This window comes from Poecile atricapillus, chromosome 14 (genome assembly GCF_030490865.1).
Source record: "Poecile atricapillus isolate bPoeAtr1 chromosome 14, bPoeAtr1.hap1, whole genome shotgun sequence".
NCBI lineage: Eukaryota > Metazoa > Chordata > Aves > Passeriformes > Paridae > Poecile > Poecile atricapillus.
Window position 1 is genome coordinate 11,295,709 of NC_081262.1, and position 21,180 is coordinate 11,316,888.

The 21,180-nt window shown below is 41.7% G+C and overlaps 1 protein-coding gene across 9 annotated transcripts in view; it reads right to left on the reverse strand.

Moving 5' to 3' along the window:
- Positions 1-566: 566 nt before the first annotated feature.
- PDGFA (platelet derived growth factor subunit A) overlaps positions 567-21,180 on the reverse strand; it is a 36,746-nt gene continuing 16,132 nt past the window's right edge. Inside the window, exons 5-8 of one of the 9 annotated variants that reach the window (XR_009278760.1) lie at positions 18,492-18,618; positions 16,784-16,866; positions 15,665-15,778; positions 12,298-15,558 (exon numbers count right to left, since the gene is read on the reverse strand). Coding sequence is in view for 5 of the 9 variants with exons in the window: in XM_058849712.1 (XP_058705695.1) it covers positions 10,484-10,617; positions 18,492-18,618 (261 nt within the window). In the remaining 4 variants the exon portion in view is untranslated. Of the gene's footprint in view, positions 1,867-2,133; positions 4,853-10,443; positions 10,618-12,297; positions 15,559-15,664; positions 15,779-16,783; positions 16,867-18,491; positions 18,619-21,180 lie in introns of those variants that run through there. The other 8 variants (XM_058849712.1, XM_058849713.1, XM_058849711.1 and 5 more) reach the window with 8 other exon arrangements.

The following is a 21,180-nucleotide window of genomic DNA, read 5'->3' on the forward strand; positions in this document are numbered from 1 at the left end:
CATGCCCTGCCTGTGAACCTCTCCCCAAATTTTCTCTTCCCCAGAGCTCTGTGTGTGTGTGATGTGAGACCAGGTTATATTAAGCCCACTGCTGAAAGGACCAGGGGCGATGGCTCCCATGGGCACATAGCAACTATGCTACAGAAAGAGTGAAAAATTCAGGGAACAAGTGGCACTGTAATCCATCTTACCTACCCGGAATAGATGTATCCATGTACTGATCTCTATAAACACACCCTTTCCTCCATATGGGTGGGTATATATTTATATGCACCAGCCTCAAAATACCAGTAAGTTTTTATTAGCCCCATTTGCAGATGGGGTGATGATGACAGACAAAGTGCTTTGACCCCTCTAGGCTGCTCCTCCTTGGGAGGGGAGAGTTGGAGTCTGCTCTCCCCAGGAGAGGTAAGAGAGGGAGGTGAGCTCTCCCAAACCCCCAAGGAGCTCCTTGGTGTGGAGATCTTGCTCAGCTCTCACTTGGAATCGTGCTGGCAAATAAACATGAAAGTGAAATCGGCATTGTGAGATAGTTATGCAAGAGCGGGCGGATCCCAGGACTCAGCCATTGTTCCAAACGTTTAATTAACATTATGAAAGCTGATTAAAGGAAAATCTTTAACCTCCAGGGAAATCCCATTTTCCCTCACTTCCCATACTGCTGTAATTTTCACAATGTAAGAAGGAAAGTGTTATTTCAAGACATGATTCATATCAGCTACAACCTGATCTTTGCCACAGTCATGTCCTGCATCTTAAATAATCACCAGCAGTGACACCAGACAGGGACACTTCTGAGACAGCATTTTTCCCCCTTTATCCCATGACCTGAATTGCCATCATAATTTCTAGACTTTGTGTCATCCTGGCATGATGACAAGTGTTCACCCACGCTCCAGAGCTAGAAGTTGGTTCACAAGGACGGTGATACCTACCCAGACACAGCATCTCAGATACAAAGTGCGAATGACATGCCACAGTCCAGCGTGGTAACAGCAGGGGATGTTTGCTTTGGTCACCACAGCAAATTCCTTTGAAGGCAGGAGAGTGGAGCACCATCTCCAGTGACTCCCATCTAACCCTGAGCAAGCCACTTACCCTTTCTGCTCCTTTGGAACTGGGGGCAAAGGAGTGTTACTTCACAGGGCACTGCAAACTCATGACAACAACCAGGCACTGGAGGTGTTTAGGTGGAAATTGGTATTGTAAATGATGTTAGTGGAGAGATTTGCTTTCAGCTGCAGTGGGTCTGTGAGCAAGCACAGCCCCCCAGTATTCAGCTGTGTATGGGTGGCACATTGCCTCTCTGCTCCTCCAGGACTATTTTAATGATATGGCATGGCCCATCAGAGACCTAATCCGGGATCTAATCCTGGAGGCAACAGCTGCCTGTCTGCTCTGTGTACTCAGAGGAGTGTCCTTGGGGCTGCAGCGAGGGTGATGCAGATGATGGGACAGGAGGACAAGCACTCACCCCACACACAGAGCAGGCACCTGCCCAGGAACAGCCCTGGTCACCCCCTGGTCACCCCCTGGTCACTCCCTGGTCACCCCCTGGCCAGGGCACCACCGCTCCTTGATCTCTCTGACACGAGAGTGGCACCAGGCAGACCCCATGGCCCTGGGTCCTCCCCTGGTTAACAAGAATCTGGGTGTGCTGCATCTCCAGACCTCCAAATCTAATTAAGAACACACACGGCTCCAGTCCTTCCCGAGCATCGGGCTTATATAAATACATACACATATAAATACATGGTACAAATACAGCCTCTGGCAGCAGGAACAGTCTCATACTCAGATCTTCAACAGCTCTTTCCATCTGTAGATCCTGCAGGTCAAAGACATTGTAGAGCTTCAGCAACCATTCTGAAAGGGGGAAAGATTATTTTTTCCCACTGTTCTCTACATGTATGTGATACAAAATCCATTTTAATTATGATACAACAGGGTCATCCTCAGTACTCTGACTATGAAGAACAGGCACCACTTTTGTGCACACAGAGGCATTAGTAAAGGAGAATCTCTATTTGTAGGATGAAATTCCTCCTTCAAAAAGCACTAGAGGTAAATCAAATTCACACCGTGAATACCAAATGTATGAAATTCTGACTCAATAAAAGGCAGACAGCTGTGTTTTCTGATAAAAATGTGCCTTTATTTTTTAATTTTCTTTTCATTACCTGGATTCTGTGTTTGTCAGAGCAACAAAAACAAAACATAGTTTCTTTGATACGCGGCAAATCTGAAAACAATCCTGCAAATAGCACAACACAAAAACTCCCACAAAAAGGGAAAGCTATAAAATTTGAGAGGCAACGAGGCTTTCAGAAGTGCCAGTTTCCCAGTGCAATGGCTGGAAGGGTGGCCTGGCCTGGCGGCAGTTCAATCATTTTGTAACGAAGGACAAATACTTTCAACATCCTGAGAAAGAGGGCGGGGGGACGGGGGCACGACTCCCTTGCTTTCCCTCCTCCTGCTATTCTTTCTCCTCCCTCCCCCCACCCCTTGGATTTTCAATAGCTCTTTAGTGTTTCCATCAAAGGCTTTTACCATTCATCCTCCCTTCTGGTGCCTGCCTTCCACCTGTCTATCCATCACAGCCCTAACCCAGGTCTCTTTTTTTTTTCTCCCCCTTTGCTATTTTTCACGCGGTGGGATTTGTTTATAAGCTTCTGTATTACCTAAACTGCAGGGGAAGAGGCTGCTGGGAGGAAAGTGAGAAAGCAGGATTAAGGAGGAATAATTCAGCTCCATTGCATTTCCATCTGAACGGTCATAAAATGTGCAAATCCTGTTCCTGGGAATTTCGTGTCAGAGGCCTTCCCTGCCACTGCCCTTCTCTCTTTCCCCCTCATGGAAAAACAAGTGTTGGGAAGGATGACTGTAACTCCAGGGACCCCAAAAGCCATGACGTGTGTGCCAGCAGGGAGGAGGCTCCTACCAGCACGTGTGCAGGGAGACACTCCAGATGTGGCCATAAACTACAGACAAGGGGGTGGGAGGCTGCAGGGATTGAATCCAGCAGGACAACAGGAGTGAGCAGGGAAAGGCTGCTCAATATGACAGCTCCCAACACCCCCAGCTAATTAGTGAGCCTGGGTAAAATACAAAAATAAGATTTCAGGCTTGTTGGCTCTGTAAGTAAATCGTACAGAAATACGTGATTCAGACCCCAGCAGCTTGAAGAGTTTCTACTCTCTCATTTTTAGCTCGTCGCCATCACAAGGCACCAAAATAGGCACAGGCCAGCTTTCCAGACCCCAGGGACCCACCAAGAATCCACCTGTCACCAGACTGAGAGACAGAAGCAGGGCCACTGCTCTGTACAGGTCAATGGAGATTTGTCACTGATTCAAGCAGAAGTCACTACGACCCCCGGGCATTGTTGCTACCAGACCAAACACCCTCAGAAGAGCAAGTAATGCTAAAAAAGGAGGTGGCCCTCAGTCTGTCCCCAACCCTAGTGAGCTCACAAACCTTTCCTTGGTGGAACTTCATGTCATATGTGCTAGACCTGGCAACAGCTAGCAGCTTTCTTTCACTTACAGACACATCCCAGAGACACTGCAGATCACCCAGCAGGTAGCACATGTCAAAATAAGTTCCTTTGATTGACAGTTATTTATTATTTTTAAATAAAATGAGAATAGATTGAGTGGGTTTCTCAGCAGCAGCTCAGTTCTTTGTTTGGCAACTTCTTGGAAAGTTTGACCACACATATGACAACACAAAATAAATTTCAGTTGCTTGCAGTAGCAGTTGGCTATAAATTCAGTCCATCGATGATTTATAGCTCTAGCAGCAGTGGGTTATATGAAATGAGAAGCCCTTTCATCCTTAAACTGCTCTGCAGCCTGGTAGGGATGATGAAAGCCATTGTTCCTAAGGCCAGAGGAGAGCAGGAGTTCATTCAGCTGTGGTAGGAGGAGGTGTGCAAATTGGGTCCAAAGGTGAGAGGAGGCCCGGAGACACAGCAGCCCTTGGTTTCGAAGAGCAGCCAGAAAGAAATCCTTAATGATGCTCAGCCCTTTGCAGGCTGGAGGGGAGCAGTATTTCCATCAACTAAATGATCTCAACTCTTTGGCTTCCCTGAGGGCACTGTACCAGGACACACTGGGATCACTCACTCAGAAGTTTGTGCTCTTCCCACCCACCAGCAGCCCCGAACCTGAGCATGTCTTTGGCACAGCAGGTGGGATCCTTAATCCTGCAGAGGGCCAGCCCCGAGCAAAGATTAGCAGAAGAATCTGTTTTCATTAAAAGCCAGCCTACCATTACCATCCTCTCTGATGGTTCAGTTTTAAATGTGCATGTCCAGCTCTTGTAGCAGTTCTGTTTCTGCAGGGAAAGGGCAGTTCAGCAACCTGCCTCTTCACTTTCTCATGTCTCTCTTTTAATCAACAAGTAACTAAAACAGACACACTGAGGAATGTAAAATGCACCTCCCCCTGGAGAATTTTGCCAGCAAGATCAGTGGAACTGGGATTTTGCCTTTATTACGTTTCTTTTGACCGTGGAACTGGTCTGATTTTTCTCCCAGTGAATTTCTTTTTTCTTTTTTTTTTTTTAATGGAAAAAAAACCTCACAAAACAACCAAACAGGAAAAGACATACAAATAAACATTAATACGTACAGGAAAAATACAAAACTTAGCACCATGCACTCCCCTCATTATTAGACAAAGGTTGGGAAAGGTTCACAAGTGTAAAACGCTCATGTGAATTATGAGATTACTGCTCAGTTTTCTTTCAAGTCGTGGGCTGGAAACAGATGGTGGCTGTAGCATTTATGACGGCACAACATGTTACTGCAAGCCTAGCCATCTCTCTCTCTCTCCTCTCAAAAATGCAGCTGCAAAGAAAGTTGTGGAAAATCACATTAATAGTCTCTTCCACCACACAGTTTTCCAGCCCTTCATCCCTGGCCAGCACATGGACAGAGCCATCTTGTATGCCAGCAAGAGTACTCTCCTGTAAGAATAATCCCTGTCCTGAATAGTTACCACTGACTGGCTTATTTAACAGCTAGTTAAAATGTGAGGTTTGTTAGCACTGTAAAAAAAGCCTCCAGAAAGCAGGTCCTTAAGGTCAGGGCAGATGCCATGTGATCCCAAGGGCTCCCTAAGGGAAACACTCAGAAAGAAGCCATCAGACTGTCTTTTAGCTGTTTGTTATTCAAACATTCAGTTCAGGCCAAGCAGGTTGATTTATAAAGAAGCAGAAAGACAGATATAACAATTGCAAAAGCATCTTTGTAACTCAGAAGTCCAAATCTCACTTCCAAGCAAGAGCAGAAACTTTCACAAGGGCAAAGGCCTCTGGATTTTCAGTCAGACAGCCTTCCAGTGACCACAGGCTTAGAAGGATCTGGGACCCTGAAGATACAAAGAGCAACTAACCCCATATTTAAATATCTTGCCTGTACACAAGAAAAAAATGTCAGTATGCTTCAGCCCTGATGGAAATGTCTTGCTGCTTAAAGTATGTTCATACCTGGACTTGAACCCTTGAGCAGAGCCTGGGGCACAAACCTTCCACTCTCAAGGCACCACAGAGGGCTCTGCTGATACCAGAGAACTCTTCAAACAGTACAAAACCTGTCACCTAGGATTTCTCTGTGCTTTACAAACGTGAGGCAATTCTGTATCACATAGTTTCTGAGAGCCTTAACTCTCTGGGATTCCAAAATCAGGATTTTAGAATTACTTCTTCACTTAAGTTAATTAAGACTCTATCAAGTAATAATTTTCCCAGACAAGTGTCACTGGTGTATCAGAGTATCCATGCTGCTATTTTCACTTTGCTGGCCTCACTACCTGGTTGAGAACATCAGCACCAACTTTATGTGTTCATCCTCAGCCCCTCCAGTGTGCTCCTGCCATGCTTCCTGCAGCCAGCTACACACAGGGCAGTGTTTCTGCCCTCTGAGGTGTACAAGAGGGCAACTGAAAGCAAGATAGACTTTTACCATTCCCTTTATCACCTTTCACAGCTAGACCAGGAAGTTGCTACAGAAACTCAATAGTGTACACACTTGAAACTCCAAAAAGCCTTTTGCAGAGATAGACTCTCTCCAGGTGATATGACCATACATATCCACTGCATATCTGTCATAACTGCAAAAGCCCTCAGACCTTTTCTCTGAGATAGAGAAGGTGCCATTTCACTTTTCTTTTGGAAACCTCGTCCTGTAGAATTCATTAGTATCCTATGTAACAATGTACTTCCTGTAAGTACTGAAATATAAAGTGTATTAAAAGTTTCCACTTCTGTTTTTATCTTTTCCTGATCTAGCCTGAAAATTCTTTTGAAGTTCCTCAAAGTGTTCCTCATATATGCTTGTTTTAGGAAATACCAGATCACTATTGGCAAACTTCTCCTTAATTGAGATAAAGGAATCAAGATTATATGATCTGCTTCATTTCCCACCTTTTTAAGGTACCATTTTATGATTTATTTTTTTTTCCCCCACTTGCCTTTGAAAAGAAACATGCTGAAGAAACTAAGGAAGGGGAAGGCCCAGAGAGGGCAGGCTTAGCTCTGGGCTTTCCAGTGTAGCTGAGCTTGCTGCCATAAAACCACTGAATAGTTAAAGCTTTCCCTCGTTCCTATGGAATAATAACCAATAACCTATTATTGGTTTATTGAGAGGTTTCAGACCCTTCTGAAACTCACATCTCTCTGGATAATGCTTAAGAGGAAAAGACTAAACTGCACTATGCTGCACAGTGGGCTCTTCGGGGCCTCAGCTCAGCAAGTCAACTCAGATCATGCCTAACCTTAAGCACAAGTAACTTCAAAGAAACATCTCACAAGCCTCAAGTTCAGCTTTGCACTGTCTCCCTCGATGAATCACAACTTAGGGTATGCAGGGAGCTAATGGGAAACATTTGCACTCACTAACCCCAGCTGCAAGGTCCCAAAACCCCTGTCAGCTACCCAGGCATAGCCCAACCACTCACAACAAATGGACACAAGCTGTTAGGAAAGCTCCTCTGAAGCACCTCTACAAGAAACATATCCCAGAACAGTTAAACTTTGATTTAAAAGCAGTATTTGGGGCAATCAGTGAAGTACACAAGCTGAGCATTAACCTGCCTGACTCCTACGCGGCCTGTTGAAGAAACCACTCTATCTGGGATAAATTGCTTCTGTCACTTTTGCTGTGAAACCCCCCAGAGTCAAGGGGAATTCAGATCTTGGGCAGGTTTTTGAGTAGCTTCCTGGCTCCAAGGAGAACTCTGAGCATAAATACTTTACAGTGGGTGAGTTTGGGCCAAGAAATGTCCTCACTTCCAAGTGTGTGAGCACGGAGCCCTCAGCCCTCACCCACCATGGAAGTGCTCTCCCTCCTTCTCTGGCCCCAGGCAAACTCCAACAGCAGCTGAGCAGGGCCCAGAGGTGAAATCTGGCCCCTTGAAACTTCCTTGGTCTTCAGGTTAAACCAGCACCACCTTTATAAAGTCAAAGTGCTAAGAAAAGGTGAATCATGGCTGGAGTGAAGGGGATTCCTCATCTGAAATGTCTGAAACCTGAGTTTTGAGTGCTGCTGCCTAGACATGGAAGGCAGAAGTCACAGTGACATCACTGGGTCAAAATTAGTCTCTCTTCAGAACAGAGACAGAGATGTTCTGAAGCCAACAAAGGTTTCTTGAAAGTCACATAAAAATTAATTAAAACTGGATGTCCAAATCCCTTAAACTGCTGAAAAAATTCTAGCTAGGGATGTCCAGAATTCTGGAGGGGTCCTTCATACTTCACTGAGGTCTCAAAGTTTGAGTTCATCCCCAAAGGGAGCTGAGGCCACCCAGTACTTTACCCATAGGCCATCTGTGAACAGACTTTCTTGTGGTCAAAGAGGGGCTATCTTGAATTTATGTCTTACTTCTCCCCTTGTGAGCAAACTAAACAATTTCTATGAGTAATTCTACCCACTAATTGCCAAGGAAAAGTCTGGTAAGAAATGCTCTGCATTTTTGACAGGTCAGAGGCTTCCCTAAACAAAGTTGCTGTTCAATGTTTTCTATCAGCACATGTTCACATCCGGGGTCCTCAGTGAATTCCAGCGTGGATGAGTCTCTGTGGGAAATTGTTTTTCCCTATTTTCTTGTTCTAACTGCTCCAGGAAATGAGTCTATTTTTACAACAACACTAAACAGCAAAATATGAAAGCATTATCTGCTTCGTGGCAAGAGTTTCGGGTCAGTTCCCAGGTAACTGTCACCTCCAGAGAAGGCAGTGGAGCTGTATCTGCTCATGCAAGGTAGAGACCTGACCAATTATGTAATTGGTTGATCAGTTACCAGAACACAGAGCTACCACCAGCCTAAGGAGTGTCTTGTTTTCATGCGTCTCAAAGTTCATCCAAGCCCTGATGCATTGATAAGTGAAGTATTCCAGTATTATGGTCTGTAAAGATGATCATTAACTGCTGAAAGATTTAAGCATAAGCATTCTCTACGAACATACACTTTGTCACTGAATGAACCTTATAAGTCATATCTCTTCTGGATCCTTTTTTCACCTGCCAAATAAACCAGGGTGGGATTTTAAGAAGTGTTTAAAATGCTTTTCTCCTACTTATTTCTGATTGCTTTGAAGAATTAAGATGTTTTCAAAATCCCTGGAGATTTCAAGCACTATGGGCTCAACAGTATTTCTGTGTGCTTCTGCTTTTTGCACACCTGATTTAACAGCTACTCTGAATTTCAAAGCTGGACAGTAAGCCCAGTTGCCTTCATTATGCAAGATCAAAGATAGTACATAGAGGCCAAAACACCAGGCCTGATCTGAAGATGAGTGTAATACCTGTTACAAACTTGGCTCCTTATTTCCTGGTTTGAGGGACTACTCCAGCCTTCACATGTGAACTTTGCTGTTGAAGCACTCAAGTGAGCCTTTCTTTGTGTATTTTATCTAAGAACTTAGGAGACATCTGGCATGCACAGCTATCAGTGCAAACAGAAATTCCTGAGTTGCTCAAAACTCAAACCAAGTCAGACTTGGTGGCCTGCTAGTAAGTCAAACACATAAATGATTTTGTTCCTCTCTACAGGAAGAAGTAAGCCTGGAAAACTGTGACATGAAATCTTCAAGTGACACAAATTTTATCACCAGGATGCTCCCAGAATTTCTTCCATTGATTATGAGCTAGACTAAGAGTTAGCACTTCCTTACCTTCAGGTTGGGAAAGAGGTACTCATGACTTCCCACCTAATTGGAAAACTCACCAAACGTCACTCGAGACCAGCATACAGAAAACAAACTTAGAGACAATATCTAAGGAAAACAGAACCTAACCTATGACTTGTTCCTTGATTTACAGCTGCGATTGTGGGCCCCACCTCACAGTCATATGCCATGGTAATAGGCAGCAGTTCAACAAGAACCAGTCCTAACTTTTCACATGTTGTAGTGATTCTGAGCTACTTCAGCACATACTTTAGCCTGATGCAGCAAGTAATTAGAATGACTAAGGGAACAGGTGGCATGCCACAACTGAAAAAAAAGAAGGATCAACACTTCGGTCTTGTTTATTCTACCTTCTAATTATTTATTTTTTTCCCCTAAACAAAAACTCGCCAAATTTCATAAGAAATTTGCTCTCATTAATTTCTCCCATCTCAAATTTGTCTGTTATCAGTACAACTGTGAGTTTTCAAACTATATCCTGAGCTACCCAAACAGATCAACTGAAACAGGCTCACTGGCATTAGCCACTGCAGTCCTGAATCCACCCACGCCAAGAGAGTATTTTCCCCAAAAAGAACAAATATGTAATTCAAAATGGCAACCTCCACAGGAGCAGGAGAGGCACACTCCCAGCTCTTTTCCTGGTTCTATATACAAGTCTTGTTACTTCATCTTTGGGGTTGCTTACAAAATACTTCAGCACTGAGAGCACAAAGACCCCCAGCCCACAAGTGGGATCCTGTGTCAGGAAGGCACACCCTAATTAAAAAATAAAGCATCAACTCTGCTCCATTTGCCTGAGGTCAATGGGATGTTTGTCCAAACCTAGGAGCATGCTCAGGCACCAATTTGAAGAAGAGCAAACACAGGCATCTCTTAAAGTGTTTTTCCATGTTAGGGCCTGGGAAAAAAATTTCAGATTGGGCCCATGATAAAAACAGTTCCCCATGGAAATGTTACCCACACCATAAAAGGAATGACACTGAACTAAAGGAGAATGAAAATTGTCTACTGAATTTTTGTAAATTCCCATAAAACCTGAGTCTTGTTCTATATGCATAATTTTGACTGTAAGTCATGAAAGGCTGACTCCTAAGAGAAGCCAGAAATGACTGGCTCATGATAGGATAAAAGGCTGCATAATTGCATGGGCAGAAAGATGGATTTTCATCAATCACTACGTTCTCTGACAATATGGCAGTGGCTTTTGATCATGTATCCGATGCACAGTAATTAGGCAAAATGACTTACCCTCAATCTTTTCAGTATTTAGCTCTAAGGGTGCAAGGATTCATTCTTGGAAAGGGAAGATGGTCGTGTGATTTAGGGCACTGGATGAGCACTCAGATCTGAGTCCTCTCCCTGGTTCTGCCACAGCCTTGCTGTATGACCTTGCACAGGCTTTTCTCCATGCCTCGGTCTCGCCTAAAATGGGATAACAATAGTTCTTTATTTCAGAGGAGACAGGAATACAAACCAGCTCAAGGCTGTGCCACAGAGATGCTACAGCAAAGAGCAGCACAGAAAAGCTCAGACACCAAATAATGCCTTGCTAATAAAATGTGGGAACACAGACAGTAATTAAATTGAGTAATAAACACAAAACATAGGCTGATTTTTGAGGAATGCAACACTGATAGTCTTTGTACCTGGAAGTAAAGGAAATTTAAGTGTGATTCCTATGAGTTGACCTGACTCTGAGATCTGCTAGTAGTACAAACTGTGTATCAGAAACAGCAAGGAAATTATTTCATTCAAAACCTCTACATGGTGCCTGTTTTACAGCAACCATGATTTCCAGCCCAAGTCAGATAACTATCCAGAACATTTTCAAAGCCATAGAAGGGGCCTACAAACATGATTTCCTTCGATTTACAGTAAAATATGAGCATGCAAATCTGAGGCAGTTATGAAACTTCAAAATAAAATCTGAAACTTTCAAATTACAACATAAATGGGGCCACTGATCCTAATTAAACTGTCAGATGTCTGGAACAGCTTCAATGCCACTATTCCAGCACCACACTGCTGCTGGAATTGGACAGCGCTTTAGCAAAGTCTTCAGTAGTATTTTTCCAAATGCGAAGATGAATCTTTTTCTCTAAAGTATTTGTCTTTCATGTCAGGGGTCAGACATGGGCCTGTGGGTCTGGGAGAGAGGATCTCAGGACACATGCCTAGATAAACCAACTGATTTGGACACCAAGAGCTCAAAAGCTGTTCTGTCAGGCAGGAAGAGAGAAAACAGATACAAGACACATCTCAGGAAGGGAAAACCATTTCTGAGAGACAGAAACAAGAGGGATGGGAAAGTCAGGCAGAGAATAGTTGGAAAACAGCCCACAGAAAGGCAACATGGACCAGAGGAGGACAGGCAAGAGAACCTCCTAAGTGGAATGTTGAAGTCCATTGGAAGGAGGAGGCTGTTTCAAGCAAAAGTAAAAAACCTAAACCCAAAGTGCTGGAGCTACCTGGGAACCTGGGAGAGGAGCAACTGTCTGCAGACAATGTGCACTGCTTAACAAAGCAGATGCCAGGCAGGACAGACAGGAGAAAAGGAAAGCAAACTGGCACACAATCCTTGGTTTCACTCAACAAAAGCAACTCAGGGACAGGTCTGGAAAGATGAAGCACTGAATTAAATGCAATTAATTGGCTAAGGGATAGGTGACCATGCACCATATCGTAATGCTGTGATTGGGTGTGGGCAGTCCTCTCTGTATGTCTTTTCTGATCAGACAAGACCTCAGAAAAAGATACAATCAGACCAAGAAGTTCTGCATTCCTGGACAGAGGAAATGAGTGCAGAATGTAAAACAGAAAAACATTTCATCCCCAAACTGCTGCCTACAATGTGGAAGGACAAAACCAACAAGGTGTAAAAGCATTGCATGGAAGTGCAACTTTTGACAACCATCATCCTCAGCTCCAATAAGCCCCCTACTCACCCCCCACCCCACAAATAACAGAGCTGTCCATCAGATATCTTGTGGCTCCAACTGCTCACACTCTTCCCTGAAACACTCCAAATGCAGCACATGAGAAGTCCAGAGGGAGTCCACCTCCAGCAGACAGCAGAAGAAGATATGACACGGCATTCACGAATGCACAGAGAACTGTTTAATTTACAGCCACAATGGTGAAACAAACCATTTCAGAGCTTGGACATTCAAAGTTAAGTCTGACACTCATTCTTATATTCACTTATTGTGCTTAAGTATTAGAGAACACAGGATTACATTAACCATACACAACAATCTGAGATCCCTGCGGGACCGAGGAGTGGAAGGGACGAGCAAGAATGAGGGACCAGCCCCTCAAGTGGTGTAAGCTGGTACAGCTCCATTGCAGGCAATGGAGTGATGGTGATTTACACCAGCTGAGGATATGGCCCTTGAAATGTCCAACTTAACTTTGAATTAGCGACTCCCGTGTCACAACCCTTAGTGTCACTGTTCCTTCTGGTTGTATCTGCCACTTGGAAGGAAGACTAATCCCAGCACCCACCACAGTCCCAAGGCTGGCGGGGGAGAGCTCAGCTGGACTACAGGAAGTGATGCTCATGCCGTGACACTACTCCTCGCATTCAACAGCCATGGACTGCATCCTCATCTGATGTAAATTAGCTCGGGGGCATCTGAAGTCAGAAACATTTGCCAATTTATAGTAGTTGAGAACATAGCCCTGAGATTTTTGTGTTTTCTGCCGCATGCTCTATGAACACTGTGCTTGACAACAAAGACTCGTGTGCGTTTCATTCCTGGTAAGAAAATGGACTCAAGACTACAAGTCTCAAACAAACGGCTATTGGAAAAGTCTCTATTCAGTCTTCACTCTCTCCTGGTGTGCTGAATTTGGCATAGCACGTTTATTTGCTGGCACCAACAAAACCTCTCGGTTTGCCTTGTTTTGAGGACTTTGCTACAAGGCCAGACTCCCCAGGGATGTAAATCAGAGCTCCAGGATTCCCAGGGGAGTCACTCCCAAGGAGCTGGCCCACAAACCCCAACACAACCTTCTCAGCCAGTCCAACCACAGGACTCTTTCCAAGAGTTGTTTTGCAAACTATTCCACTTAAGTGACTTTGACATCCTTTCATACCTGCACAGTGTCTGAGTGGGTCACATAATGCTTTTCATCTACATGATTTTAATGAATATATGTTTGGTTTTTCTTCTTTCATTAGATATCTTTTTAGACAAAAAAAAAATAAAAATAAAAAGGAACGGAGCAACATTATTGGCATCCCACTGAAACATAAATATATAAATTACATTTTATACACTTTTTTAAACGCAGACACATACATTCATGTGCATAACATTGTGAACAGTACACTTAGTGGAAAACAAGCACAGACAATCTTAGTTAAATGTATTTCCAGTTTTGGTGCTCAACAAATACACTGGGAAAATGATCACAAAATAGAACGGTGACTAACTCTATCTCTGCATTAGCATCTGAAGCCAATAATGCCTGTTAGCTAACAATGCTTTGTTTGGTTGAATTTGGACATAGCTACAGGAACAGGAGGGGAATGTTTGAACTATATTTAGAGAAATGGAAAGGTTAAAAATCTTGCTCTCTTTTGTTGTTTTAAGGTTCTGCAGTTCATTCACATTTGAAGATATTTTTATTTGAGTGGAAACACTGTCTTCAAGACAAACTTTTTTGCTGTTCCAAACTAAGAAAACTCTTTCATCTCTTTGTAGATGTTTCACAAATAGAAGAATCCAGTAGTTCATTTTACATATCCAATGTAATAATCCAAATAAAACAAAGGCTACATAATCCAAACTACTGGGGTGGGGCAGTGATTTTGGCCAAGTGAGTAGCCATGTCATATCTGGCACAGCCCTAAATTTCCAAAGCAGTACAGAAGGATTTATCCATGTGGCTCCCACTGCAATCTGTGGGGAACTGAACATTTAATCCTTTGGCACTTTGAAAATACAGGAGCTGGTGCCAGAGTATTTTATCTGCCCTGCTATAGTTAAAATAGATTTTGATGTTATTTGGGCTATTCTACTACAAAAATATGACCACAAAATGCTTTATTTTTTTGCTTTTTTTTTTTTGCTTTTTTTTTTTTCTTCTTTTTCTTTTTTTGGTTCAAGAAAACATAGCAGGCTTTCTCAGGTATATAAAACTGTTAATTTTTAGATAAAAATACAAACTTCACCTTTACAAAAACACATATTTCTGTTGAATACACATAAAGCATAACATTTTACCAAAAATAAAGAATTTTAGGTTTTGTTCAAATATTTGCAGCAAGGTAGTTCCCATGCCACCATGACATTATACAATGCAGATACAAGAATTTGTACATTTCACACAGCTCCAACATGTGAAATAAAAGTATCTGTATACTGATAAGAATGACAATTGCTAACACAATATCACTAGTAGGCAACTGGCATAAGTCATAAGGAAAAAAAAGGATTTTTGCATGGATATCCTATGATTTGTTTACGCATATCTCTCCTTTTTCTCATTTATTTTTTTTTTTTTCCTTTATGTAATGCTTTAAATTACAGGGGAGGTTGGGGAACATAAACCAAGAAACGTCTAGAAAATTATGCATAGGTATACCATTTTTATTTTAATACATCTCATTAGTTTGCATCCCACTAGGAGAAATACCATAATGTTTTGTGTTCTGCTTATTGTTATACCAGTCTTTTATATGTGTTATTGGCAAATGTAGTCCAAGAGATAATAAAAAGCTAGGCAAAGAGTAAAAAGAAAACTTAATAATCACTTTATGGTGTAAAAAAAAAAAAAAAAAAAAAAAATCCACTTAAGGCTCCCCAGAAGGTTTTTTTGTATAGACTTTTAAAACACCACCAAGCAAGGATGTATTGTTCTATAGTGTTTGCGTGGCATTTGATCATTTCATACATTCCTGCTTTTTTTGTGCCTGAAGTCCACTAGAGTCCATCCATCTTCATCAAGAACGCAGGCACATTTCTTGACGTAAAGCACCGTTGACTGCTCTGACAGAAATCCACTATTCACTTAGATTTTTGTCATGTTTTTGAGTACTTTTGGTATCCTCCATTCATTCAACTGTCTTTTTTTTTCTTTTCTGTTTTTCTTTCGGTTTTTTTTCTTTTTTTGGACAGGGAAGCTTCCTATTGTTTCACAGAGTGCTACAATACTTGCTTTGATGTCACATTAAACAAATGTACATTGTCTCTTTGTTCTCATTAAGTGTTCTTTTGAGCCAGTTTTTTCACACAGGAGAACAAATAAAGTATACAGTCAATAAGCACCATACATAGTAGGTTCAGGAATGTAACAAACCATGTACATCCATGTCCCAGAGAGAAGTTTTTTTTCTAGCTTATTTTCACCTTACATCTGCAGGAGAGAAAAAAGATACAATAACTCTATGATTAGAATCAAAGGTCCTGTCCTTGAAGCAGATGACTTAAAAAAAAACTGTTCTGCATGAAGAGTCACTAACCTGGGACAAGAAGTTCTAAATGCTGTTTTGATTGAGTTTACATGCTCACTTTTAAAGTTGAATTTTAGAAAATCTTTGCTTCTATCATACTACTCCCAATAAATACCTGTTAATCTGAAACAGGATATCAAGTTTAGCATTCTTTAGAAATGATACATTGATATAAATGAAAACTGCCACTGGGAGTTCATGTGCAAAAACAGAGGCTTGAAATTAAATTCACCATCATCCAGGCGTTAGGCACAGACACTGCAAAATCCAAATCATTCCCACTCCAAATACCAGAATCAATTGCAAGTGCTGCAGTTTACATACTTTCAAGTCATTAAGAAATGGAAATTCCGTATTTAATTTGGAATGTGTGTCGCCATCATCATACATTGCTAATATGTTGGCCAAAGGATTTCAGTCATTTTTGCACTGAGAGGGTGTTAGTTTTTCACTACACTGAAAACCTCATGAATTTTGATGACTGACTGTCATCATCCTACTGAGACTGAACAGACCAAAAATAAAGATCTTAATTTTCTGGTGTAAGTAACATGGGACTCTGCAACACAAAAAAAAAAAAAAAAAAAAGTATTTTTTTGCACCTTTCTGGTCAAGTAAACAGATCATCAGATTGTGTCAGGTACATGTGCAATCAACCCCAATTCATGCCAGAACATGGGTTTGATGGTCACACAAATAATATTTACTGTATGTACACTCAATGTTTCACAGCCAAGGACTGGGAACACAACTATTTGTAACCTGGCAATTCATTCATGCATTATCACGTGATGCTTTGACCTCAGAAATCAATAATAATAATGAAACACAAGCAGAGGCAATGGAACTTGAGATTTCAGAAGCTGAAGTATTAGCACCCTCCAATAAAAAAGAAACAAAAAAGGCAAGAAAAGGAAGTAGCTCAAGAATGTAAGATGCTGATGGTGATGTGGAGCTTAAAGGGAAAATACCAGCAGGTAGAATTATCAAAGCCAATCAAATCTAATCTCTTTGCAGCCTTGAGGTAGCAAGTGTCAAGATTTTGAACAGTGATTAAGTTGAAGTGATGATATTTGATTAAGTTTTCCAGTACTTGTGCTATTAGGGTGTTCAGCATAGAGGTCCTACCTGAATATCAAATAGTTCCAGTAGGTTTTATGTTGGTTTTAACTTTTTTCGTTTCCGTTTTTTACCTGATTCCCTAGGCCTTCCTGTTAACATAAGGGCAGGGCTGGTGAAAAGCCCTAAGGTAATGCATTTCGTGTAACACTGAAGTCATAAATACTCAAACCGTTTACATTTCAAAGAAATCTCATTATCCTTTGCATTAAAGTAATAACTTCATAACGTCTGATTTGACATTGAGTTTACAAAGTAATTACACAAAAGCAAAGAAATAATAAACGAAGCTGGCATTGCACACGTCATTCCCAGGATCCATCTATAATTACTGTTACCATGCAGTACTCAACATTTGCCTTCAGCTCTGGAGTTGAGCTATTTTCAGCTCACCATCCACTTGCTGGGTGCAAGTTTTGTTCCTATCAGTAATTAAATCCTAGAAATATGTATTTTTCCATTATAATTCTGCCCCATTTTTTACACATATCAAAACCAAGAATTTTGATCTTAAATCATAGCTGCTTAGTCTACGGCAATTAAAGACAATTTGGAACACTGAAATTGACCTAATGAAACTTTTTTTTCAAATGGGAGACAAAGACAATGTATCAAACCATACCCACATTAAAAATAGCCACTTTATATGTGGTTTTGTCTAATAACTCCACCTAGTTTCAGCTAAACACTCAGCTCAGATTATAAATTGATGTCTAATAAAATTTCAGCAGAGGTCTAACTCAGCTTTTATAGAAATGCTAATTCTTCTGCTCTGTCCATAGCAACTGAAGTTTACATTTGCTTGGACCAGGTTTATGTCTCCATGCTGGATGGAGCCAGTACAGAAAGCCCTTCCTCACCTACAAAATCTATCACCTTTGGGCAGCTTTCAGGAGGAATGTTTACCTGCTCTTCACTGATTCTTTAATTTTGGGCTGGTTCTACTGCACCCTTAAATTCCCTGCAGAGGTGCAAAACAAACTTTTGAGGATGCCTTCAAACAGTACCAGGAGAAAGGGAAATATCCTTTCTACCATTGTGGGTTTCCTGAATAAGTGTGTCGAGCTCTGCATTGATTGCACTGTAGCAAGTAGATCAGAGCCAATGATTTTAGATTAATTCAGAATGATTTTATGAAAGCCAGATTGAAAGTAATTTTCCCCCATAAATCTTTCCCCATTATAACTCAAAGGTTGTCTTGACAAGGCAAATTTAGATTTAATGCAACAACTGAAAAATTCTTGAGTATACATACATAAGGAAACAACAGGAATGAGCAATGTTGTTTCCAAACTAACTCCTTAGCCTTGAATCCTGAATTTATTCCCGAGTGCTTTACATTAATTTCATTCCTATTATCCCCAAGGTCAAGTAAATCTCGGTGCCTGCCCTGTCCCCACAAAGTCTAAAGAAATTAGGCAAGAGAGTTCACCCATGAGCTGCACCATGACAACCTTTAACTTAGTGAAGCCTGAACACTACTGGGCATTTACATTTATTTAAAGGCCAGCCTAATGAGAAGTGATACACTTTGAATTTGAAATCCAAACTCCTTATACAGCACAAACTGGGCCTCATTTGGCATCTTCAACACAGAGTAGTTGGGAGCTTCTCTACCCAGTTCACTGTAAGCAATGTCTGCTTTACGTTCTTTACTAATATAAAAATAAGGTCCATATGAAATCAGCATTAATGCAAAAATAAAAGGAAAACATACCAGTTTCTTCTTCTCTATAATCTGAATTAGTATTTGATGATGTACAGGTGCATTCCATATGCTCTTCTAATCTCACCAGAACTTCTTTTAATTTTGGCTTTTTTCTAACATACTCCACTTTTGCCACCTATAAAATACGATGAGGTATGTACTGAGACACATCAACATGGTTACAGTTCAGAACTGAAGACAGATAACTATATACCTCTATTTTTAATGTAGCCAAACCCATATAAAATGTTAGCATACTAATAATCTTTTATCTTAATTGTGCATCGTTTAACTATTTATTGCACAGGCTATTTGTTTATTCAAGTTCAGTAGTTTGAAACTATTTTCCCCCAAGAAATAAAACAATTTCCCATTCATTTTGGTTTGATGTTTCAAGGAACTCAGTTTCCACATGTATCACCATAAACTTCTATACAGATTCAAATCAGTGGTTGTTTTTGTAAACTTCCACTTTTAGCACAATCTTCTGTAGGTGTTCTTAAAGGCTGACAGTGATGGCATTAGACTGATTTGTAATACATTTTATTATTTACAAATTGATGTCTCTGGAGCCCTCTGAATGTGAAGGGCTCAACCCTACACAACCAGGATCTGAACATCACCTCAGAAAGCATTTTCATTCCTACTCAATCCTGCAATTCCCTGGGGCTTGGTCACAGCAGCTCTCAAGCACAGTTTTTAGGTCCAAGGGAACTACCACTCCTACTGGGTCCAGCCTTTGGCTTTATTGTGGAAAGCTGCCAGACAGAGTATTTCTCCCCAACAGTCCTCCCAACTGCTCACAACTGCACTGCTCCACTTACAGCATCCTTAAAATAAAAAAGTCTGGAGGGCAAGTTGAGGTTGGAGGAAGGATCATGCTGGAGCAGCTCTGGCTACATGCAGATCTGAAGGAAACCAAGGCAGAACAGAAGGATGCTGGGGTGGGGGGACACTGAACATGAGGACATCCTGATTCACAGGTTGGCAGCCAGGAGAGGAGGAATGGCAGAGAGGGCAGAGCACTGATGTTCTGGGATGCTGGGCACTGACTTGGGCTGTAGTGGGCATGATGGTCAGGGCCATGCAAGGGAATATGGCCTAATGTGGGCAAGGAGAGTGCTAGAGGGTTCATGAGGGGTCCAGTGTTTAGTTCTCAATGGTGTTCAACTCTGCAGAATAGGTGGTGATCATCTGATTGGAATGGAAACTACTGCAATTAAATCATGGCTTCCCAGACCTACTCATCTGCAAAAGGGCACTGCAGTGTGCCTGTCCCAGCAAACAAGAAGACTACAAATCACAGGGATGCAGTATAAATAAGAGATGAGGGAGCAGAAGGCCAGGGGAGGCTGGTTGTCTTCTACAGAAGTTACTTGACAGAGCCATAAAAGGCTGGTCCGACCAAAAGCTCCAATCACTACCAAATAATGCATCCACAATGACACTGCCAGCCACGGTTTCCCTGTGTGTTTGGTGGGGATTCAGTGCTTCAAATCAATCTTCACACTGCGAAAATCATTCCCTTGCCCTTTCAAAACTGGAAGGACAGTGACACAAAATAAGAATGGTGGCTGGAAAAACCCATTCCATTCCCAGTTCCCAGAAACACTCTTCTGGCTCTGGTGTCACAACTATCAAGGGCCTCTGAATGCCAGTGAGAGAAGCTAGAGCAAAATCCTGGCCTTTCTAAAGCCAGTGGGAGATCAGCCTGAGCTTTCACAGAGCAAGGAGTTCAGATCCACGTTTTAGTTACCACCCCTTGTGTCAACAGGATCTGGAGATGATTTTCATTTCACCCAGCCAACAAAAGTTACAGAGACAGATGCAATAACTGAAGTATCCACATTAAAAGGTATCTTCTGAAACTGTCAGATCTTCATGTAAACATATTAAGAGCTGGCCATGACATCCCAGAACACTTTATCTGAAAGACTATGGGTCAAAGCAGTATGTTTCAAAATTTCCTATCAGAACCCAACTCCATCAAGCCTTTGAACGCGGAGATTTGAAAATGTATGGTACAACTGAGTCATCTGGCATCAAAGGATGACTAATCCTTAAAATTTATGAAAACAAACAGTAATTAAGACACCTCCATCATCAGAGACAAAGAAAGGGACCCAGCAATCACGAAACAGCTCTCAGATCTGCCATGCTTATTACAGCTGTTAGAATAAACCAGTCTCATTGAAAATTACATGCAACAAAAATAAACTGTAATCAAGCTTTTAAAAGCCTGTCCTTGTTTCGCCTGGTTTTACAAATGGAAAGATGCAGTTCCTGTGGCTATTTGGTATTAAACAACAGTTAAAAAACCAGAAACACTAATACTTTGTACAGGATCAAAATGAACTTATGCAGCAATTTAAAGCTGGCTTTTAGTACTGAAGTTAAAATACAATCCAGCACATGTTCCACTGCCCTACTTCACGCTACACAAGTTAAAGGAATGTCATTTTGTAGATGTTGCAAATACTGGAAGTGAAGCAGCACAAACAAGATAGGCTGCTGTGTCTGTGCCACCTGTTAACACCTGCTGCCACACACAATGCTGATCTGCAGTGATGAAGGCTGCAGGTCACATTTTCACTGGGTATAAACAGGGGTAGCTGTGCCAACAGCATGGGATTTGGCCTTGTGTACAAATGGTTTTTTCTTCTTTGTATTTTTCTCCCTGGTGATTATATTGTACAGT